Below are 24,380 nucleotides of genomic sequence, written 5' to 3' on the forward strand. Positions count from 1 at the left end.
GTTTTGGTCTTGCAGCTAAAATCAAATTTATACATAAGACCAACCAAGATGTATGCCGTCCAACCCGGCCTCAGACTCTTTCTTCTCGACCTATTTCACTCTCTGGTTGCGGTTATTTAAGGCGGTATCCCGAGATTGAATAAGATATTTTAACTGCTTAAACAATTGATGATTGAAGTTAAAAAGTTTTCCCCCACTGCTGCCTACAAGTGTTGATTGAAGTTGTTAGTTGGATGCCCGCATTACTTCAAAGAGCTTAGTTTTAGACAACCACACAGCCCAAAAGAAACTATGACAACAAGTTATGAATCTGCTGTTAAAAAAAAAAAGGGGGTTTGATGTGGGTGCTTGCTTCTTGTCCTATTTGTCGGAGTTGCCTCATTTCATACTCTTATTGATCTTTGCCCGGACAAAATTGCAGGGTCACTACGCGACCGGGGATGCGGAAGGATGTGGATCTCCTGCAGTTGGTAGGAGAAACAAATAGTTAGTGGTGAGGAATGGCAACTGTAGCGAAACAGGGATCGCCATACAGAAGATGGGATTGGGCTTTTCATCTCGTTGACTCTTTTTCGCTTCGCAATAGTTGGCATTAATATTTTTTGGCCATAGCTTTTCTAGGGTGCTTGTTGTTTGTTTCTTATGTAGTTTGGACGAGAACGAAAAGAACGGGCGATGGTAAGTTGTCGGAGATGATGATGCTGTAGGAAATTAGTAGGAGTTCTTGGAACGATTTTTTACTCTTTTTTTTTTTTCCATGTTTTCTTTTTGCTTTCCCATTTTCCGTTATTACTTTCACTTTTTCCTAGCATTGTTGCTCCATGGCTTTCAACATTTAATTCCCTTCTCTTTACTTACTATTTTTAATTTTTTTACTTTTATCTATGTTTCGTTATTCAGCTTTGTCCTGAAACAAAATTCATTTTGCAGGGCTCCTGGAGCGATTAATTATCAGTAGAGGAAAATGAATTACAGAAGAGATAAAACATCAATAGAGATGCGAAACAAAACACAAACAAACGAAGAACAAGTTTACAACAAGAAATTAATTCGAACTTGCGAAGAACATAAACATTTCCCATGTGCTTGGCCCGATAAATAATTTAGCTGTTTTCAGCCCCAAAGACTAGAGTCTCCACCAATCCCACCCCCACCTCCACCTCCTCCTCCTCCTCCGCCAAATCCTCCTCCTATCCCACTACCACTGCCAACGCCTATGCTTGAACCCCCACTGCCACCTCCTCTAAAGCTGCCACCTCCTCCTACTCCTCCAAAGTCTCCGCCAACACCTCCTCCAAATCTTCCACCGCCACTAAATCCTCCACCTCCTACACCGCCCCCACCTCCACCACCTACACCAATTCCTTTGCCAATGCCATCTCCAAATCCTCCTCTTGCACCACCTCCTATAACCCCTGCTGAACCGCCACTACCGGCTCCAGCCCCACCACTTGCACCTCCACCTCCTATGCCTCCTGCTGCACCTCCGCCTCCTATACCCCCTGCTGAACCACCACTACCGGCTCCAGCCCCACCTCCTATTACTCCACCGGTACCACCACCTGCACCTCCACCTCCTGTACCCCCCGCTGAACCACCACTACCGGCACCAGCCCCACCACCTATCCCACCTCCTATTCCTCCACTGGTACCACCTCCTGCACCTCCACCGCCTATACCCCCACTTGAACCACCTCCAATGGCCCCTCCAATCCCTCCACCCTTACCAGTTCCACCTCCTATTCCTCCACCCGAACCACCCCCAGTGCTACCACCTTTACCAATCCCACCTCCAATACCTCCATCTTTGCCAACACCACCTCCTATACCCCCTGCTGAACCACCACTACCAGCTCCAGCCCCACCTCCTATTCTTCCACTGGTACCACCTCCTGCACCTCCACCCCCTATACCCCCACTTGAACCACCACCGATACCTCCAATAGAACCACCTCCAATGGCCCCGCCAAGCCCTCCACCCTTACCAGTTCCACCTCCTATTCCTCCACCTGAACCACTCCCAGTACCACCACCTTTACCAATCCCACCTCCAATACCTGCACCCTTGCCAATGCTACCTCCAATGCCTCCACCACCCGAACCACCTCCAATGCCTCCACTCTTACCAATCCCACCTCCTACTCCGCCACCTGAACCACCTCCAGTACCACCACCTTTACCAATCCCACCTCCTATTCCGCCACCCTTGCCAACGCCACTTCCTATTCCGCCACCCGAACCACCTCCAATGCCTCCACCCTTGCCAACGCCACCTCCTATTCCGCCACCCGAACCACCTCCAATGCCTCCACCAAACCACTCCAATGCTCCACCCTTGCCAACGCCACTCCTATTTTGCACCAGAACCACTTCCAATGCCCCCACCCTTGCATCACCTCCTATTTCGCCCTCAACCACCTCCATGCCTTCCCCACGCTTACCAATCCCACATCCTATTTCGCACCCTTAACCACCTTCCTTATTCCGCCACCCTTGCAACGCCACTTCCTATTCCGCACCCGAACCACCTCCAATGCCCTCCCACCGCTTGCAACGCCCACTCCTATTTTGCCACCAGAACCAACCTTCCCAAGCCCCCACCCTTCCAATGCCACCTCCTATTTTCGCCACGCGAACCACCTCCAATCCCACTCATTACCAATCCCACCTCTTACTCCGCCACCGAACCACCTCCCCTATTTCGCCACCCCGAACACGCCAATCCCCCCCAGAACCACCTCCAATGCGTCCACCCTTGCAATGCCACCTCCTACTCCGCCACCCGAACCACCTCCAGTAACCACTACCTTTACCAATCCCACCTCCCAGCCCCCAACCCTTCCAATGCCACCTCCTATTCCCACCTGAACCACCTCCAATGCCCCCACCAGAACCGCCTCCACCCTTGCCAATGCCACCTCCTATTTCGCCACTCGAAGCACCTCCAATGCCTCCACCCTTACCAATGCCTCCTCCTATCCCGCCACTCGAACCACCTCCAATTCCACCACCTTTAGCAGTCCCACCTCCTATTCCGCCACCCGAACCACCTCCAGTACCACCACCTTTACCAATCCCACCTCCAATACCTCCACCCTCGCCAACGCCACCTCCTATTCCGCCACCCGAATCCCCGAAATTGAAGGAGTGGCCGAGGCTGTAGCCCTTCGAAATACCACCACCGCCTAGACCCCCATTCCCACTCCAACTAGCAGCAGCAGAGCTACCACCACCAACAAACCATTCTGGTAAATTCTTCTTCACACTCGCTCCCACTTCCACATCACCGTCATTAATATTCTTTGACTCCCTACTACTCTCTGCATATATTGCAGCCGCCAACGTTAAGAACAAAACGAGAACCAGGACAATTAGCCTCTTCCCAACCATGTCAGAATCCTTGCCACTAGTTATACAAGAATCAGTACAATCTAGCTAGCCAGACACGATTAGCTATTTATAGATGAACAAAATGGGGTGATGCTCTGGCGTTAGTTAAGGAGAACACGACGTTACTCTCCACTTCTCAACTAAATGTTCTCTTTTCCATCCAACTTGTTATTCCCTACTTGTTCGCTTTTATGGCAATTGTACATGAGAAGCCAAACAAGGGAAACCATAAACTATTCTAAAAAAAAGGTTATGGGTTGACGGGGCAACGATCCTTGAACAAATTCATTGCCTGCTGTGATCAGTATTGTGCTCTTTACAACAAGCATCCGGCTCGCTCAAGTCATGACCAAGTACCCCCTCCGTGCACATACTACTCTACTGTACCATTACGTACGTGACTGCTCTAAATAGCGCCGTAGCCAGGCATGTCCATGCTGTTAATATTTGCTATTTGCTGCCGTGTTGGATCATGCATGTCCATGCTGTTAATATTTGCTCCATCTCTTACATCACACGCAACCATGCAAGTATGCATGCAACTAGCTAGGGATCATATGATACAAGTCCAATTTCCAATCCTTCATTACTAACTAAATCTCCGGTTTGATCTCATAGACAGAAAATGTTAATGTACGTTTAAGCAATTAATTCAGAATTCAAGATCATCTAAGCGTGGAATGATTCCTTCCTTAACTAATTATAAGAGTACACACACACACGCATTTAATTCATGTGTGTGTGTGGAGAAAGGTTTGCATTTAATTAATTCATCATGCATGAGAAAGGATCGAACTGACTACTACAAAAAGCTTGTGAATCGATCAGTTCACTGTACATAGCTTTGCCTGGCAGAGCATATGACGAGTTGGATGGGAAGGAGGAGACACCACAAATCTCGATTTATAATATATCAGAATCACGGACCCCGGACTTGATTCACTGGTTCAGTACCGAATGAGCTACTGGGCGGCGCGTACATATCCTTCTTTTCTGAGGGAGCGAGGGAGGGGATCGGAAAATTTGGTACAAAACCAAAAAGTTTTAGTTACTGTTGATGTCGGTAACACTTTCCTTGTCAAGATACGGGGTTGAAAAGTTTCCATTTTCTATCGTTACTATTCACCAGAAAAATTATAAGTGCAAATTTCTTTTCACCTTTTCCGCAAAAAAATAATCTGATAAATACGTTATACCAGATTCTGGATTCAATTGATTATTAGATCAATTTTAACTTGAACTATAGTTTCATTTTCATATAGTCTTGATCTCTTTTTTCTTCTCTAAGCCAATCAAAAGTCCTTCTCAGAATTTGTGAACTTATCAAATGTTAATAAGTATTCTGTCTAACTTTTGAATTTGTTTAATTTGTCTTTATCCAATATTTATAATCCAAAAAGAATTGTTGCTCATATTTCATTACAAGCGTGTCGCCTTTTTCCTGAGGTTAAATGGACGGGGGGTTTGGTGTCTAAAAGGCAAACTTGTCTGCAAATCTTTCAGGCAATCCGATCCCCTTAACCTGTTGTGCCAGAAGACTTTGATCATCGATGTCAGGTTAAATAGTAACAACAATGGAAGTAACTTTACAATTTTTGGTACCAATAATTATGATTATTATTCACAGCCAAGGCATTATTATTCTTTTCCTTTTTGGGTGCATTCCAAAAAGAACATGTCTTGAATACTTTTCAACCAAAGTACTAATATTTTTGACGTTTTTAGAAATGTTTGCAAATACAGGCATCGGCACAAGCTAACCTTGTTTGGATTGCGATTTTCCGTCGAAAAATTACATCGTTTTCCGTGATCACATTTTTCTATTACCTTTTTCCCTCACATATATCAAATCGCTACAGTAATTTTCCCATGAAAAATCATGAAAAATGCAATCCAAACAAGTTTCCGATTCGAAACCAATACTACTATTTAATGAAAGTGTAAAATAACAAATTGTATATATAGATAAGAATAGATATATGCCTGCTTAGGATATATAGCTCTTGCAAAATTGTATTCCCCGAAGGAAAATAATTAAGTGGACTTTCATGATATCCAAAAATAATAATCAAAGCATCAGTTTGCCTTTATTCCATCGTAGCAATTTTTTGATTTTGGTTCAAATACTTGAGTCCCCTATTTTATCTTTCTCAATTGTAAAGTTCAAAAATATCTTTTCAATTTTTTTTTTTTAAAAAGAAAGATATTTTTGTAAAAAGCATACCCAGTGGCAAGTCACCCACTGCATCCACCCACTGGAAAAATACTTGTAAAATAGCAAATCCTATACGCCAGTCAAAAGCTTACGTCATCTTCTGTCTATTATCCTTCCTGATTTATCCCTTTCCCCGCCTTTCACTGATCCTCAAAACCCTAATCAAAACCTCAAAAAATTGATATGATATTCGAGGCTTACATAAAATTAGTTTTTTCCTCTTTTCTTATCTAATCTAAATCTAATCGTTTGAGCAATGGATGATTCCGATGAAGAAGGTCCGTATTTAACAAAGCCCACATTTCGATCAAAGCCAGCAATTCGAAACCCTCACTCTTATCCGCTCAACACCCATTACACCACAAACGACGCCATCTTTGCCCAGGAAGATGACGAATTTGAGGATGACGAAGAAAGCCCACAATTTCAAAATGCTCAAAGCGGGTATTATTATCAATCTTTCTATGAGGATGAGCCCAAGCGAAGCAAAAAGAAAAGAAAGTTGGAATCTTTGGTCCCAAATTACGAGCTTGCCCCTCGCGCTGGGCTGAATGCACCAAAAGGTTCCAGTCTTGGTGGTGGGAGCTCGAGGGATTCCTGGAATGAAGAGGAGAGCTTTGTGCTGTTGGAGGTTTGGGGGGAGAGGTATTTGGAGCTGGGGAGGAGGAGTTTGAGGGCTGAGGATTGGGCTGAGCTGGCCGAGAAAGTCTCCGAGATGAGTGGAAGGGAGAGGAATGAGATGGAGTGCAGGAATCAATTGGATGTATTAAAGCAGAAATACAAGAAAGAGCGGGCGAAAATGGAGAAAGTTGGAGGTGGATTCTTGAGCAAGTGGGTGTTTTTTAAGAAAATGGATGTGTTATTGAATCTGAGGATGAGAGGGCATGTTGGGTTGGGTTGTGGGGTTGATTCTGGGGAGTACGTGTTTATGAATCCGCGGGTGTATTTGGATAAGTCTAATGTGTTGGATGAGATGAGGGATAGTCCTGGAGTGTCTGATGAGGAGAATGAGGAGGAAGAGGAGGGTTTGGGACTAGGGAAGGACGAGGAGGATGGAGAATCGGCTAGACTGTTGGCTGACTCGATTCAGAGGTTTGGAGAGATTTATGAGAAGATTGAGAGTAGTAAGAGGAGACAAATGATGGAGCTGGAGAAGATGAGGAGAGATTTTCAGAGGGACTTGGAGTTGCAAAAGAAGCAGATAGTTGAGAGGGCACAGGCTGAGATCGCTAAAATAAGAGAAGGGGTTGAAGAGGAGGATGATGACGAGGAAGAAGATGATGACGAGGAGGAGGAAGATGATGACGATGTTCAGAATGAGAATATCCAGGTGTGATACAGGTAATGCTCAGCAAATCACTCAAGTGTGCCTGATTAAATACTATTGTCTACAAGGCTTCTACATGTGTTAGTATAAGAGTGTGGATGAGTGTTGCTTTGACACTACCTATTCAGTTCCTGTTTGCCTGCTGCTAGTTTTTGATTATTTGGAAACTTTAGTACGTTTTCTATCGATAGTTGTATGCATGTAAGAGTTGTGCTTGGCATTAAACTGTAATCTTCATTAATTGAAGCTGATTGCTTTTCTATTTGTTCCAAGTTGGAAAAATCCTATACGGCCTATGAAAAGACTTGAACTTTGTCTTCTCAAAATCAATACTCCTTTGACAAGTGGTCTGTTGCATATGATTTCCAAGCCTGTTTCGTTGTGTACCATAGAATTTTGTCTGATCAAATTATTGATCAGAATCAATTCCTCTGCCGTAGTAAAGATTGAAGTTCAGAGAATTTTTTTGTGGTTCTTTTCTTCCTTTTTTTTTTGACAATTCTCTAGTAAAACCTTTTCTTTTTCATATAATTAACTCTTCCGAAAGGGAAGAATATCTTACGAAGATAAAGAGATGAAGTTGTTAGGTTGATTACAAATTGTAGAAAATTCAAAATTCTACTTTCTATAGTTTTTTGCTGCTATTATGAGGGCAATGAGTTGGGCATCAATATCAGAAGAGGAGAAGTTGAAATGTCAATTCCTCCTGGCATTGTCTCTATGATGTACTCGTCATGAAATTTAGGGATATTGATGACCAGTCTTAGCTTTAGAGAAAGAATTGCTTGAGGTTTCAGCATAGCAAGTTATATTTGTACAGGGTTGTAAGCTTGTCAAATATTGAACTACCCTTGTAAAAGAGCAATCTGGAATGATCAGGGTCATCGGATGTCTTGCACCTTTAATCTTTTTTGTTTTTATAGGCATAAGATTGTCTTTAGTTTAAATTAACAATATGAGAAGGTTCCTTATTGTCTTTGAAATTTTTGGATTAGTTTTGGTGCAATGATGCTCAAAACCTTGTAGTAAATTGGTAGCTTTTCTGTATCTTTATCACAAAAAGTCTGTTTAAAAAGTACACTTGTTTATGCAGTTTATGTGCAGCGCTGTGAGGTAATCTGCTCATTGTGATCAAACACATAATTGCAGCATCACCAATTAAGTGTTGCTTTTGTCCTACTAAGACTTCACCTGATATTTAAATTTTCAAAGACCAGTTTCATGTTGAAAGGACACGCATATGACTGTACTTATTCTATTTGCAGGAGGGAGAGCGTTTATGAGAAATGAAGGTCATTGGAACCGAAAATCACCCTTCTACTGGACTTCAGCATCGATGGCCAACTGCCAGAGTGGTTGTTTTGGGAAAGTTTTGGCTCTTTTTGAGTACCTCGCCATATACCTTTTGTTTCTTTTTTGGTGCAAGGGTAATTTGCAATTACTCCATCTTGCAAGTATGACAATGAATTTCTGTATCTACTGTTAGGGTTTAGTATGAAATCTGGTATTTTTGGTTAGGTACAGTAGCTTTCTATTCTCTATCTACCTAATTACCCCAACATGTTAGCTCAATTTTGTTTTTCACCAGCATCTACTTCTTGTTTGATATGAAACAATAAAATGGGAATCTATGTGAAAACACATTCTTGATCGCCTTATTATATGTCATACATTAAACTATCAAAATACTGTAACATTTTTCCAGGTGATGGGCAGCCCAAATGGATTTGCACCACTGGCAATATTCTGTTCCTACTTGACTTTTATCAGCACATTCTCGTCAGAATTAAAGCCTCACTCACATCTTATGAAGGGAACTCATTTGTTGCCCATCAGCACCATTAAGATGTGCATCATTAGCCGTTTCCTTTTCTTTGTATTACCCTATTTATCTACGTTGTAATTTAACGTCTGACAAATTCAAGTTTATCACACAGAAACTGGTCATGCTACAAACAAATGCAAAAAGTTTAACTCGATTCTGATCTGTTATCATTCTCTTTCAAATGGTTTGGTTGCGCAGCTTTGGGTAATCGGTCCAACGGCATAAACACAACTGGTTGGGCATGATAATTTCTTTGGTTTGATAACTTTCTCTCTTAAATAAAATAACACTGCATTGAAAATCTAACGAACAAAATAGATCCAATCCTAGATACATTTGGCTGGATCAATCAACCAGCGTAAAAAATGGAACATGGTAAAATGAATTCCCAACTACGGTGCACCAGGAAATAGTTCGTCCTTGAGTGACGGAGCAATCCACTGTATCTGAACATAGGTTATCTCCCACAGGTCATCACCTTCTTTGGGAATTAACAACTCGTTTTCCTTCATTATTGAGATAATCCTTTTTAGTAAATCTGGTATTACCTCTTGCATATCTGATTTGCCATACCCTCCCAAATCTGCCTTCATGCACGTATCCATTCTTCGCAACAGTCCCATCCAGAAAGGCCTAAAATGAGGACTTTCTGATATCGGTTTCAAAAGCTGCGAATAAACTTCCACTAAGACCTCCATTGCACGCTTCAAACTTCCTTCCATGCTTCGAGTTTCTCTTTCTGCATTCTCCCTCCTTGAATATTCCAGCATCTTCTCGTGTATATCATCAACCATGGCAAAGATCAAGCTGTTAAAACAGTAAATACAGTTTGCCGGTGTAAAACACAGTTCCTCAGCCAGGATGAAGCTTCTCTGAAGAGAAATGACCGCATGGTTTCTCACTTCTTCTCTCCTGGCTAAGCATGTCCTTCGAAGGGCTTCACCTAGTTTGACAAATAAGTTCATGATGAAGCTGGCAGAGCTGCCTGATCTTGCAGTGTCTTCCGTGGAAGAGGTGCTTGCGTTGCTTCCCGTACTAACATTGCTACCCGGATCTGAGTACCCACTTCTAAACCACTGAACCAACAATTTCACTGAATCAGACATGAGGTCCATAATTTTTATGTTCTTTTCCACTGGACTATTCTTGAGTGCAACAAAACCAAATGCACATTCAATACAGGAGGCATAGTTAGTCCGCGATATGTGCATTCCATCAGACATCAAATTGATAAGTGACTCAACTCCTTGATCATATGTTTCAGGATGACGTCCAGTGACTGACAACAAATGCAGGACAGTCTTCCATCCTAGGCTACTCTGCAAATTTGCAGGGTACTCGTTCAGGATTCTGCTCACCGACTTTACTAGAAACTCTGAGCAAGTGTCAAGAATTTCTTTTTCCAACTTCCACATTAGATTTATGGATTTAAAGATGAGTTCCTCAGAGACTTTATCAAGTTGATATGCAGAAAGGATCTTGAGGCAGATTTTCATCTGAGCTACAATGGCCTTTTCTGCAAATGGGATTGGTGAAAACAGAGGAAATTGGGCAACTCCAAGCAGATAATCATGGTAGTGAGGCCAAAAGGTTGAGAATCTGTGCATATTAACACAAGAAATGATGACAATCAAATCCCAGCAGAATGCTACAGTTTCTTCCTCCTCAACAGGAGTGCTGAACTTTTGGCCTTTCCCAGCTGATGCATATATAAGAGCACGCCCAAGATTCAGTAATGATTCATCGGGTAAACTTGAACTGGTGGTGAAAATGTTTTCAATATGGCATTGCTGGATAATGTTTTGATTCTGTTCAAATTCACTGACTCCAAGGTTTAGAGATTCTTCCACGCTCTCCAATGATAAGAAGTGTGAAAATCGACCAATTAAGCCAGAGGAACGGCGTATATGGTTGAATTTTGTATTACGGGTTGAAATAGATGCTGCTGACTCATTTTTATCATGCTTCGTTCCAATAGATGCATCTGAAGCAATTTCAAATTCGACAACAGATTGTGGAAGTAACTTAAGCCTTCTGAGTTTCAACAAGCACTCAACAATAGTTCTCCAACTTCCTCGAAGGGAATTTTTGAAAGTGTTTGCAATAGTGAAAACTGCAAGTGTCGCCATCCTTGGCTTCATATCATTGCTGAAAGCATACAGGGTTTCTTCTGCTGATGCATAAGGATTGAGCAAGGTAGTGAATTTGCAAAACGAACAAATAAGCTCATCAAGATTGTCTTCTAATTCATATTGAGCTATTCTAGCTATTGCAAACAATAACTCAATGCATTCATGGAGAATTTCCTCTTCTTCAGTTTGCTCAAAAATTGCTGCAAGAGTTGCAACTGAGGGTCCAGCAATAGCAGCAAACATATCTCTTCCTAATCGACGATCAAAATTACACAATACATATGGCTTCATGAGTTTGGCTCGGTTGACTAGCTGAATCCATCTACTCGGATTCATTTCTACAGGTGTACCTGATTGACCAAAGAGTGTGATCGCTTTGGATGATATAGAATGAAAAAGCTCAGATAAATATTCTCTAGGGAGATCACTTCCGCCATTGATTTCTCGATTGTTCCTGATGAATTCCTCTTCTGTCATCTTTTTCTTAACTTGCGGGTTGTGTTGATCAGTGTTCAGCATGATGAGAGAATAGCAAAGAACAAACACGGCATCCTTGCTCACAAAAAGTTCCGAGGACTGCTGATCATAAAATCTTTCTGAAAATGCTTCAAGTATTCTGTGAATCTTCTGAGACTCTCCCGGTAATCTGAAAGTCTCCAAATAATTCCGTAAAGCTGAATCCAATATCATACCTGTAAATACAAATGTATTTGTAAATTCATTGAGGACTTGAATATGGAATTCATCAGGATCACCAAGATAATCCCCAATCAAGGTCTTGTCAAGTCTTGGGGTGAAACGGAAAAACAAAGCGAAGGCTTTTGGATCAGGAGGATCAGGGATTAAGTGAGAAATTTTCAGATACTCCAACCCTTTCTTGTCATCTTGATTGAAGTGATTTCCAGCAATGAGTAGCTTCTTCTTTTGTGCCTTTCTTACTCTAACAAAAGTCACCCAATCCTCTAGACCATCATCTTTTGAAATCTCCTCCCAGAAAGGTGTATACTCAGTGATTTCAACTGGATATGGTCCAGAAGGGCTTGTATCATCTTCCTTATCAACGTTCTCTGCAATGTTATGAATGACAAGTACAAGGCCTTCAAATGCTTGGACCTGTAAACTTGTCAAAGGGCCACCAGTTGGGAATGCATGCTTGCAAAGCAACCTGCCTATTTCTTCAAACGCATTCCCAAAAATAGGATCACAATCATAATTCACATAGACTTCGTTTATGAAGGCAGATTGCCGACAGAAATTCACGATTGCTTCAGTTGCAAGTTCTTGGAGTTGGGGAGAGCTTCCAAGATTTGCAGCTCTGAACAAAACAAATGAGAAGAAAGCTTCTAATTGTGGACGAACGGACCTGCAATTGGCCGAGGCATTTCGGTTAATTATTGATTGACCTTTATAGAAGCCCAAGAATTAAGTTTGTGCTTGATTTGGATATGCTAACCTGCGAAGGAAGTGGTAGATATTCAGAACAGTACTGCAGATCATTGACAAAACTAGTGGGCTTGAGTACGTCCCGTAGTATATTAAATGGTGAAATAAGTCATCTTGGACCATCCTCAAAAGCTTTGGGTGCTTACCTATGCTGTCACCACTCAATTCTATCGCAGAATTGATCAAAGCCAAGGCAAAAAGCTGAACGTCTCCATCAGTTGTTTGAGCATGCAAAACCTCTGACTCTGCAATATCAACCACATTAAGTAAAGAGCATAAGAATTGAAAGATATCCACAGCCGAGCGAATTCCAAACCCCGAATCCAAATTGCTATCTTCTGTATCTGATTCAGAGTTCTCCCAATCATTCACCTCAATATCTGGCAACCGATAATATATTATTTGGATCAGTTCCTGCATTGTGTACCTTGCACTGCGCTGAAGCAAGTTGCCACGATGGGCCGACTGTTGGACAACCTGAAAGCATGTATTGACCACAGTACAAACTGCATGATCAGTGAGCAAAACAGAAGCTTTATGCCTCATAACAGCAGTCAAGACGTGCAAAATTCTCATCATGACAGCCTCCTCAGAAACAGGATCAGTTTTCTCCAGGCGACAAGCCGTGATTGCAGTCACAGTTGCATCCATAACATCTTTAGCCCCAGGAGTCTTCTCATCAAATATATCAAGCCTGAGGATCTTCAGGATGGATGAAAGAGCCACCCCCGTTGCTGCTGCAGGAATGTCATCGCTTTGTATTACATCAAGAAAAGGTGACAGGTAGAGAGACGGATCAATCTTCCGCCATTCTTGCTCAGTATTGAAGATGAGTGACCTTAATGATTTTAAAGATTGGAGTATCGTGGAATCATAATTTTCTTCAGAAGGGTGGTGAAATTGGGGGTTTGCTTCAGGTATTCGTCGAATCACAGCTAGAACAGCTCCAACCTCAGCATTCAACATGCAAGACAATCCCAGCTCCTTTCTTTTTATCTTAGTCATGTTGTTGTTGTTTTCTCCTTCTTGCTGATCTTCCATTAATCCTGTTTTGCAGATTTAGTGCTGATAAAACATCTCTTGTAGTTCGAAAAACGGTTTGGAAATAATGGTGGTGACAGGGATGTGTCTTGTTAAGTCAGCGGATGAAGTTACTTCTTTAACCATGTAGATCAATTGTGTAAAGGACTAAGGATGCATTCTGAAATGTTAGAAAGATAGGCGGAATGTTTGCTAAAGAAATGGCTGTGATAATTCACTGAAGCTATTATTTGGTTTGTATGGTTAAAACTGCGTGCTTTGAATATGTCTGCCACCGACCTCTCCTAATCTTTTTCCTTCTTCTGTTACACTTGGCAATAAATTATGTATGTTAATGCATATAATCAATTAAGCATGAATTATTACCGATTTTTTTGTATGTAAATTGGAGATTGTTTCGAACAGTCAATTAGTTCAGATTAGATATAGTTTACTAATTTGTGTACTGTTTAGGTTCATTGTACCTTCCTTATTAATTGTAAATCTAACCTATGAATAGAGATGCTGTTCGATTGCAAAGATAATAATGGAACGTAGACAATTTCTCGCAATTTCTGTTTCATCTCAGTGATCTTCATTCATATAAAAGGGGTGTGACTTACTAAAGATAAATGTGAATATATACATTTAAAGAAGTTTTTTTCGCGTTCTAAAGGACTAAGGAGGAGAGGACGTAATTGCGCTTTGATCTGTTTTTTAAGTGAAAAATTATCATCACGATTGGCCCACAATAATTTGTCGTCGATTGGCCCATTACTGTTGCCGCATTTAGGATTTCTTCCTTTGCGTTACTTTTGGTCGCCTTTGAGATATTAGACAAATGAAGAAGGAAACTTTGTGACAGTGACCAGCCTGCCATGCAGCAGAAACAAATTCAAGAAACTTTGTGCTACCGGCATTCGAGTTTGCCTCTGTCCTCTTTGTACATCCATCCGGCATCCTTCCTCACGGCTACACATTGGAAACAAATATTCAACGAGTCACTCAGCATGTACGAATTAGTTTTAAAAATGATGGAAACATTCCTGTGCAAGTCAAAATAAACAGAGTTTCTTCTACTGTTATGTTAAATATTTTTAATTGCTCCCATTTTCTTTGAGCTCTTGAGCTCGTGCCACAAGCAAAACAATGTATCAAACTTATCGTCAGAATCAGTCTCAGGTGCCCTGGATATCGCCAGCAGAGTTTTGAACCACTGTTCATGCAGGGTAGAGAAGTTAGCCCTTTGTTCGCTTGACTTGAAACTTTCTCCTATTAACTTCTTCATGATTTGAGCAGCCCCTGAAGCACTTTCAACAACCATCTCAGGGACCCCAGCCATTTTCGCCACTTGCATACCATAGCTCTCAGGACATGGTCCAGAAGCTAGCCTATATAGAAAAATCAGTTCCTGCTCACCCGGAGATGACTTCTTGGACTTCAGCTTAAAAGAGCAGGCCATATGTTGCAGTGAAACACGAGGATGAGAAGCAAATTCCTTCGTGAGAGGATGATAATGTGTAGCAAATAACAAACGGCAGTTCACTGTTTCAACAAGATAACGGAATACCTAGACAAAATTGGAAAGATATTACAAATAACAAGTCAGCCACAGTAAAATAATTTACAGTAACAGATAACTAGATCTAAAACCAGCTCCAATTTAAATTTTCAACAACAGAATCATTTGCAGTCAACTTTTAAAGTTTCAGGCTCTGAGCAACATCAAATCACCAAATTTTTCATTTCTTTTTAATGTCATAGTCCCAGGTCACTACCATTTAGAGTCAACTTAAGATTGTTAACAAAGAATATTTTGCAGTTTACTTTGTCTTGAGAATATAAAAGCAAGATTTATTGCAGCTGGTAAGCTAAATAGCAAGTGAAAATGAATCTCACAGCATATGCAATTGCATAGCCATCAAATGTGCTAGTTCCTCGACCCAATTCATCAAGGAGGACAAGGGAATCTTGTGTGGCAGTTTGTAACACTGCTGCTGTCTCAGTACATTCAATAAGAAAGGTACCTACAAAACAATCAAAGTGCATCATGCATTGTAAGAAGCAAGCTTCCTTGTAGAACTGTAGCTACCTTAAGAATATAAAACCAAAAGATAAATTATTAGACCAACAAAATAAACTTTCAGATTAATGATCAAGAACAACTCAATCAAGAATCAAGTAGAGTCCAATTGCAGAGCATACTCTCGCCTGTCATAATTCTATCAGTGGCTCCAAGCCGTGTAAATATGATGTCCACAAGTGAAAGGACACAAGTCTGACAAGGCACAAAACAGCCCAGCTGCAAAGTACAAATTTTAGGCAAAGAAGCAAAATCAGCAAAAATTAAACATCAGGATAGCAAGGAAATCAAGCATATTTTAGTTGACAAACAGTAGGGAAAAGAAAGTTGAACCTGAGCTAGTATAACAGTTAAACAAGTTGCACGTATAAGGGTTGACTTCCCACCCATATTAGGTCCAGTCAAAAGCAAAGTACAGGGATTATAAATACTATTGTTGCCCCCAAGATGCATGTCGTTCGGAACAGGCAATCCTCCATTCTCACCAAGGGCATACGGATGCCATAAACCTTCAATTGAAAGTATTGGTCCTCCTGTCTCTGAATCTACAGATCTTGAATGAGGTAAAATTTTTGGTCTACACATAGCCCCAGAAGAAAAACTTGTGGTTACAGCAAATGATCTTAGTACATCTAAGCAACTTATAGCATGGATTACTTGAGACCATTGCATAGCCTTCTCTAGGAAAAGTTCCATTAAAATTGATAGTGTTTCAGCACTTGAATCTGTAGCATCATGGTCCTGTCACCATGCAAGGAGAGAAACAAATCAGGCTGCTTATTCTCCTATATGCAATTCATGAAATAAATCCAGCTCATGGGTACAGGAAAAAAATTGCCAAACAGGTAAATTTTAAAATTATCATATTGCAGATAAACACTAAGATGAAGACCAACAAAGAGAATGGGACACACTACTAAATTTTAAAACTTGAAAACCTTGCCTAAATATCAGCAGACACTTCCCCTGTAACATTTCTCCAGAAAAGTAACATTGCATCTTGAGGACCAAAAATTGGAGACCATATCAAAGTATATAGCCCGTGTTATGGAAGATGAAAATTCAGCTAGGTATTCCTACTAAAAGCTACTATATCAATAACTGGCTTCTAAAATTTTTTGACAGTACAGAACACCAAAACTCTACAGATAAAACAAGAAAAAGTAAAGCATATGTACTTCTGAGCACATGCATCCAGCACTCCCACTTTCATAATTCTACAGCAAAAAGATGCCTAATCATGAAGCTATAAGGTAGCAAATAGAAAAATACAGCACAAATCAATTGAAAGCAAGCAGCACAATTCATGGCATGTAAGATGGTCAAAACTTTTGAAGAAAGTCGTGACCTGATAATTGGGAAAGTCACTGTCAATTGCTGCCTCAAATTGTGCAAGAAATTTATCAAGCCCATCATTACCAATTAACAGAGGAAGACAAAGAACTTTTGCTAATGAAGATGTCATAAACCCTTCCTTCTGTAATAGCAATAACAAATCCATTCCAATACGCAGGCCTTTAACAAGTGATCCAAACGCTTTAACCTGCAAGAAGACAAAATTTTGAGTAAACATATTGGTTGAGTACTGAGGATAGATCTTGATTATACAAGGCAAAGATTAGAGAGGATATTTGCCCGTAAACACTACTTGATGAGCACCTAAAACAGACAGTCACTGACCACCCATGATCTCCCCCATTGAGGGAACCAAGTGTCTTTGCACTTTAGCACAAGTCTTAAACGAAAACATTGTCCCTGAAAAGGCATTCTCATGACAATGCTTTTTTGATTCCACTGTCTAGAAGATGTGAAAGAATAAATAGCATGAGAACTTAATTTAAGCATTGATGGGGAAAAAGTATTATCATTGACTAGCAACTTCATAAAGACTCAAGCTAACTAGGAATTGCAGTTTGCACTACTGCGTTCTCAGAAATAATATTGCACTGTTCATCAAGAGTTAGCCGAAAAGAAACCACCAATCTTGAGCTACCGATGAAATGATGCAAGTGTGCAGGCACAACAACAAGAGTACATACACAAGCAAAAAAACTTATTGAGAAAGCTTACTCGCTGTTTCAATTTTTTGCTGCCAATCAGTGGCAGCAAGAGCACAGCAGAAGAGTTAATGCTTGCCTTAACACGCCCAAGCAACCTCTCTAAGTCTGGAATCTTGCGAAGATATTGAGCCACAAGTAACATGATATCTGAATGTGCTATAAGCTCCTCAACAACATCAAGCCTATGATTGATTTTCTCGACATCTCTCAGAGGATGACAGATCCAGTTCCTTAAAAGCCGTTTACCAGATGCAGTGACACAATTGTCAAGATATTTGTACAATGTACCTATTTATTAATGTTGCTTAAATTAACATAGGAGGAAGCATAACCTTCAGGTCTTATTTTCTAACATAACTCTTTGATATACACTAAATTATACACAAGCACTTGCCTGCCTGAGCACCATCAGCATTGTTATTAAAAATCTCAAGATTGACAAGTGTCTGCCCATCCATTCTTAGACAACCCTTGTAGAGTTGATACGAGTTAACGTCTCCATTATGTAAAGTGTCATCTAACTGTTCAACAAAATAACTTAATTCAGAACAAAAGACATTGATGTTGAAGGTTGTACTACAAACAACTTTCACAGGCCTACCATCATTCGGGATAAATGGTTAGTGAGGCCTCCAAGAGCACATAACGCAAGATCCTGATGCATAATCCCCTCAAGAATGTGATCCCACCTGTTAAGAGATTCTTTGAAGTAACCCTTCAACTGAATGAAGTTTCTCACTTCTGATGCATTACCAAAATCAGCATGCAGAGCTGGAGTCAACATTGATACAGTAGAACCTACAAGCCAAAGTTAAATAGGCTTCTTATCCAAAAGATCCAATCATCAATAACAGTGATCTTTGTAAATAGCCAAAACTAAAGAAAGAGACATCAAGCAGTTTCACTAAAAAGAAAAGTTGTAACTGATAATTGCAGTACAGAAGAATGTGCCAATTTGCTGACGAGAACTTAAAAGGTTAAACTGTTGTCACCTGTTAGCGAGTACTTTTTCAATGCTTTCTGTGCCTCTTTGGACAGTCCTATAACAGATTTGAGTAAATGACCATCAGGCTAGGGCTCAGCAAGATTAATATTTCTAACTTATGACAGCTTTTTGACTGGTTTCTAGAAAATCCTTAAAAGAAAAGTAAAAATTGGATGTGAAAGCAATTTAATAGACTTACCTTGACTATCATAGATCACTTCCCTAGGTGACACCTAAAAGTCAAACCAAAAGAAAAAGAAGACCAATCATTCCCACTAAATATTGCACATAGAGCATATAACAGAAAATTAAGACCAAGGAGCATACTTGCATCAACAAAGCCCCCAAAGCTGCATAAGAAGCATCGTCACTGATGGAACCAACCCAAAATTTTAATGCAGCACAGTCGACAAAAGCAAACCCAAAAGAAGTTGAACCATTATCTGGACAAAAGCAATCCTAGATACAGAATGCAGCAAGATGTTAATCATTTCATAATTCTTATTTGCAATGAAACTACCCTATCTAGCTTTACTTGTACAACTTTACCAAATTTGAGAGCTCATGACACATTTTTTCCTACACCATCAGTAAGAACAATATGGTAAAGTACGGAAAGCAAAGAAAAAGTTTTCAAGCCAACCTCTTTTATTGCAAGAAGATGTACAGCATTTGGCCCAATGTTGCCCTCAGTTGTGGTGGATGGTGTGAGAACGCCAATTAGCTTCCTTTGAATAACCTAAAACCAGCATTGTAAGCCATGATTAGATTTGAATGACTATCACCTACAGTTTGCCAGAGACTATACAATGACAGGCACAGGTCCATGCGGATAAAGGAACTGCACAAACACAGGTCCATTTCAAACTTACAGAAGCAGAACCTCTCGATTTTGCTTGTTCTGAGGTCTCCAACTGCTCAACCCGTCCAACTTTGTAGCTTTAAATAAGAAATGACGAGTATAAAAAAGGACAGGATCAGAATGCAGCAGGAAAACAAATAGGATCTCTACACAAATATATTGATATGAAAGCACCAGTATATCCAGAAATTAGTAAATACTGAATAGATGTTCCACAAGAAAAGAAAACCAATCTGAAAACTAAACAAATCAGGATGCTTGATTTAACTTATTGATACACATTAGCCACAGAACTTGCTTACCAACCCCTTTGACAATTATAAAAGATAAAAGAAGCATAAAACAAGAAATTAGATAGAGTAGTGAATAATGAATAGAGGCCCAATTACCAAAGAAAATTAATATGAAACCAAACAAATCAGGATGCTTAAATTAACATATCAATGCACATTGACAACAGGAACTTGCTTACCCACGATCAATCAATTTCTGAACAGCGTCATCAATCCCACTCTCAGATATCCCAACCTAATAGTAGCACAAAGGATCAGTATAGATATGATATTGAGTAAAACCAAACACCTACCACTGCAAATGCCTCAGAAAACACTATAACAGGATGACTATAAACTGTAGATCGGGACATTACCTGTCGACATTTACCCACCCCGCTTAATGTCATTTTCCAGTCAAGTTCCTTGTGACCAATTTCAGCATCAAGTTCATAGAGCTCATAAAACTTTCCCTGAAATAGAAATATGAGTGTTTTAAAAGAGTATTGCAAAAGACAGACATGAAGGGCATATTTTTTTTTATCTTCAACAGAGTTCTTCATTCACATATTGCAGACTAAATTCATAAAAAATGGATATAAATTGGAAGCATGATAATCACACAGCAGTATGGCACCAAAATTAGTTTGGGCAATCTATAAACCAAAGAATAGCAAGTAATGTAAATCAAGCTTATAAATCTAACTGAAGTTAGATGATCCCTGTACCCTACTACAGTTCACTCAGAAGTTACAGATTCTTAATCATTAGTCTTATTTCATTACACAATGAAATCCCACTGGAAATCTCTGATAAGTTATAAACTGAAAGTCTTTGATTTTTGAGAAAGTGCCTAGAATATGAAATTAATCATCAAAAATTTTGAAGTTTAGAAATCATTCAGCAGTCACCCATTTAACCTATTGCAGAAGCTCACCTGTTAGGTGACTCTTTGAAATAAATGAAGTATGACGAATGAATTAGATTCACCAAAAGAAACAAGGAAAAAAAAACATCCTTAGTGCACTGTAATGAAGGTATGGGTTCGAATGGACTGACCACTTTAAAGAAAAGCACCACGTCCATGTATTGACATTTAACTTCCCAATATTGCTTTTGTGATGCCGACATCTTTCTTAGAGCATCTGGTGGTATTAAGAGTGTTCTTTGGTCATATAGAGGATCACCTGGCCTTTTTCCCTTAGCATCCTTGATTCTTGAAGGATGAAGCCATTCAAACTTGCTAGCCATTTCAGAATCCTCTAGATATTTCTTTTCACCATCTAAATCCTGAAGAAATTTCACCCTTTTGGTAGCATTTGACTTGGAGAAACCACTCTTTTGCTCGAAATTACAAATATCATCATGTAACCTTTTTAACCGAGGGACTGAAGGTCGCATGCCTGGCGTGTCTGGTCCAAGAACATCAATGTCATCAGTTCCAACAACCAATGGGCATCCCTCACTTTCTTGCTTTGTTGTCCCATTAGTATGGCAAATACTTTGCCTCCCTATTTGCTTAGAAATCAAGTTTCCATCTTCAAACTCTTTCTGCGACTTAGATTTATCCAGAACAGAACAAATATTGTTTGAGACACTTGCTTCCTTCCTGCCGTTTTGCAGTCAATATGCAATATGTGGGTCATAAGCAGACAAAGAATTTAAATGCTGCTTGGCAAAAAACAAAGGAAAAAGTAAAATAGCTAATTAACGAATTGATATAGTTAACTTTATGCAGTAATGCTACCTAAAAAGAATTGCATTGAGGGTATATAGAAGTTATAGGTCCCTTTCTGTAAACAGTTGAATTTCCTCAATAAGCTAGTGCAACGACTATCAAATGATCTACATTTTTATCAAGATAATCGTAGTAAATTATCGAGTTCATATAGGTTATATACACTGCTACATCTACCTCAAAAGAGAAACAGTTTCTCTTCACCTTCCAAGTACACCAGCTAGTACAACACTTCGGAACGTCACAGTATAGTCGCGAAATAAGAACAAAAATAGTGAATATAGACAGATGTACACTCACGAGTCATTTATCAGAACATATATTCAGAGGCCTATAAAATTACTAATTCAGAGGCCATCAATTTCTTACCGCAAAAGTTTACAAAAGTAGCTACTTAATGCTAGCAACATACAATTAAATTAATTCAACTTTACCAACCTATCATCGATGAGTATTTCAGTTTCATAGTCAAACATTTAAAAGAAAGAAATAAAAAACCAAAAAAAAAAGGGAAAGGAAAAGGAAAAGCATAAGAAACCTACTCATTGCAAGATATTTTCGTAGTATCGAATCTCGCGAACTTGTGCATGATACTGGAGAAGAGCGAATTTTTGCTTCCGCTCTCAATGCCGTTGACGGGGAAAATCTGACGCGGCACTTTTTCCGGCGGAGTATCGGTTCCTCTGACGTCATCAACCGAATCGTCAATTGTGGAGGTAGAAATAGCTTTGGTAAATTCAATACCAGCTCCAATCTGATTCTGATGTTTGGGAGGAAAATGAGGAGCTCGGCCGCCATCAATCCCGTTATCTCGGCCGCCGGAGTTCTGTTGCTCCGCCGACGGTCTTTTGAGAAATGAAAGAATCGACTTCTGACGCTGCATTTTTTTTTTCCCCCTGGTTGTCAGCGATTAGGGAGAAGAGGAGAGCCACTGACGATTTTAAATCAGAGAAAGGAGAGAGTGATAAAGAGAATTGGCGCCAAGTTTTGGCTCCGAAATGGGTAACATTTTGGAGGTTCTCAACTGGGCGGTGTATTCGTGGCCGTTCGATTCGTTTTTCGGATTTTACTGTTACCAGTGGCGTGTGGTAGACCGCGGAGAAATTTCCACTTGCCCAGTAACGAGCGTCAGATGGGGAAATTCTAGGGCAATTTGGCTCTTTGCACCAATCCAGCCATCCATCCTTCGAAGGTGTCAATTTAATTATGTACCAGAGAAAAAAAAGTGAAAAAAAAAAGAAGATGTCAATTTAATTTAGTCTTATACACGTTAACTCTTTTCTGATTTCCTGATTAAGTAGTATTTCACGATACATTAATAAAAGTAAATGGTGTTCCATACCAATTTACGCACGTCTTAAATTAGTCCAGTGGCCTGAAATACCACAAATTACATGTTAAGTATATCATTCACACGAGTTTTATATGATTAAACCGAAGTGTAAGTGTATGCTTCACCAAATTACATCATTTCTTTTTATTTGACAGTTATTCAGTTTTCAACTATAATGACATCCAACATGGTACAAACCCGAGAACATTTTGCAACTAGTTGTGTCATTTTAAGCAATAGTCTGAGGCCAATTAGGCAGATTTCCCAATAAGAGTAGTATCAATATCAAAAAATATTGTAGAATAACATGTTTTGCATCTAGGACTAATTGCATTAGTTGGCTTAGACACGGTTAGGTAGATTAATCTCTTACGAGGCCTATAATCGTTCACTGGGTATAAAGGGGTTAGTTTACAATTTACATCACGACGTAACCTTGATACCCTTTTGCTAAGTTCAAGCTCAGATCCTTGTTTTGTCTTGTATTTGTAATCTTTGACGTGTAATTTTGGAATCCACGTGGATGAATATAATTGCATAGAAAGAGATAAACGAAGTAGTAAACTTTTAATCAAGGTTAATTTTGCATGTGTGTGTGTGTTTAATCTCATGTAATTTCTTGATTATCATATACAGATAATTGAATAAGGGAAAACTTGTAGAGAAAATACGGAAAACTTTAAAGTAATGAAATTTGATTATTTCGAAAGTTATTAGACAATTGATTTTGGTTTGAAATATTTATTTCTTCTTCTTCTTTTTTTCCCTTGGATCAAGTGGAGCCAGAAGTGTAGACCCGACATTAGGAGAACGGAAAGACATATGGTAATTTTTCCTAATGAGGGTAATTTTGCCTTCAAGAATTTTGCAGTGTGTATAATCTTCTAGATGTGGACACATTGGCTTTTCCAGAATAATGCAAACGCGTTCTGTGAGCTTCAACTAGGGCTATCAATGAGGGTCAAACTGATTCTGACTCGACCTGTTTGGCCCAAAAGAAAAGGGGTCCAACCACTATAATTTTGGGTTGGGTAGAATTTAGACATACATTCATAACTCGACTAAAATGTGAGTTAAGTTTCGGGTTTTATAGGATCAAATTGATTAGAGCCCGACCCGTTGTTATATATGTGCATGTCTATGTATTCTAATGTATATAACTATAAATATCTTATTTTTAAATACGTAATGTATGAGTAGACTATTAGTAATTAATATTGGTTTTGAAAAGATTTAGATTCATTAAATAATTATATTTAAAGAGAAAACTCTATTAGTATTGACTATTAATCATGTATTATTATTATTTTCAAGTATTTTAAAAGAATTGTTGACAAAATTTTTATTTATGAACTCTTAATGAAATTTAAACTAATTTATATGTAATTTTAATATTGTATATTGCAAATTAACTTTACTACTTAATGGTATAGTAATTATATTAAAGAAATTAAGGAGTAATAAGTGAATATGAGCTAAACTTGAATTAAACTCAAAATTCAAATATATTGCGAGTTAAGCATGAACTTCACACATATTAGGCCAAAACTCATTATTTGAAATCCAAATATATTATTGACTAAATAAATCGAGCATGAGGTTGTTAAAATCCGACTTAGATGGCCCGACCCGACAACCTTAACTTCAACTAGGATGTATGTATTAACTTTCAATTTTTATTAGTAGTATTTGAAA

The 24,380-nt window shown here is 39.5% G+C and overlaps 5 protein-coding genes across 5 annotated transcripts; 1 reads left to right on the forward strand and 4 right to left on the reverse strand.

Annotated features, from left to right (window-relative positions):
• Positions 1 to 1,113: 1,113 nt before the first annotated feature.
• Positions 1,114 to 2,424, reverse strand: LOC113773491 (glycine-rich cell wall structural protein-like). The gene has a single exon (XM_027318137.1). It carries the CDS (start codon positions 2,422 to 2,424, stop codon positions 1,114 to 1,116), a length of 1,311 nt encoding a protein of 436 aa, XP_027173938.1.
• Positions 2,425 to 2,655: 231 nt separating this feature from the next.
• On the reverse strand, positions 2,656 to 3,390 carry LOC113773492 (glycine-rich protein 5-like). The gene has a single exon (XM_027318138.1). The coding sequence runs from the start codon at positions 3,388 to 3,390 to the stop codon at positions 2,656 to 2,658; it is 735 nt and encodes a 244-aa protein (XP_027173939.1).
• A 2,296-nt stretch (positions 3,391 to 5,686) lies between these two features.
• Positions 5,687 to 8,590, forward strand: LOC113776500 (trihelix transcription factor ASIL1). The gene is made up of 2 exons (XM_027321678.1): positions 5,687 to 6,946; positions 8,198 to 8,590. Exon 1 carries the CDS (start codon positions 5,862 to 5,864, stop codon positions 6,939 to 6,941), a length of 1,080 nt encoding a protein of 359 aa, XP_027177479.1. The 5' UTR covers positions 5,687 to 5,861; the 3' UTR covers positions 6,942 to 6,946; positions 8,198 to 8,590.
• Positions 8,591 to 9,149: 559 nt separating this feature from the next.
• LOC113773493 (ARF guanine-nucleotide exchange factor GNL2) lies at positions 9,150 to 13,373 on the reverse strand. Its single transcript, XM_027318139.1, has 2 exons — positions 12,343 to 13,373; positions 9,150 to 12,252 (listed from the first exon to the last, which is right to left on the reverse strand). The coding sequence occupies exons 1-2, from the start codon at positions 13,371 to 13,373 to the stop codon at positions 9,150 to 9,152; spliced, it is 4,134 nt and encodes a 1,377-aa protein (XP_027173940.1).
• An 896-nt stretch (positions 13,374 to 14,269) lies between these two features.
• Positions 14,270 to 22,284, reverse strand: LOC113773200 (DNA mismatch repair protein MSH7). Its single transcript, XM_027317782.1, has 17 exons — positions 21,895 to 22,284; positions 20,674 to 21,223; positions 19,992 to 20,087; positions 19,815 to 19,870; positions 19,353 to 19,419; positions 19,124 to 19,219; positions 18,808 to 18,939; positions 18,680 to 18,713; positions 18,488 to 18,535; positions 18,097 to 18,293; positions 17,890 to 18,016; positions 17,506 to 17,783; positions 16,784 to 16,978; positions 15,769 to 16,176; positions 15,558 to 15,654; positions 15,252 to 15,379; positions 14,270 to 14,922 (listed from the first exon to the last, which is right to left on the reverse strand). Exons 1-17 carry the CDS (start codon positions 22,233 to 22,235, stop codon positions 14,440 to 14,442), a joined length of 3,333 nt encoding a protein of 1,110 aa, XP_027173583.1. The 5' UTR covers positions 22,236 to 22,284; the 3' UTR covers positions 14,270 to 14,439.
• Between the last annotated feature and the right edge of the window lie 2,096 nt (positions 22,285 to 24,380).

This window comes from Coffea eugenioides, chromosome 6 (assembly GCF_003713205.1).
Source record: "Coffea eugenioides isolate CCC68of chromosome 6, Ceug_1.0, whole genome shotgun sequence".
In the NCBI taxonomy this organism is placed as follows: Eukaryota; Viridiplantae; Streptophyta; class Magnoliopsida; order Gentianales; family Rubiaceae; genus Coffea; species Coffea eugenioides.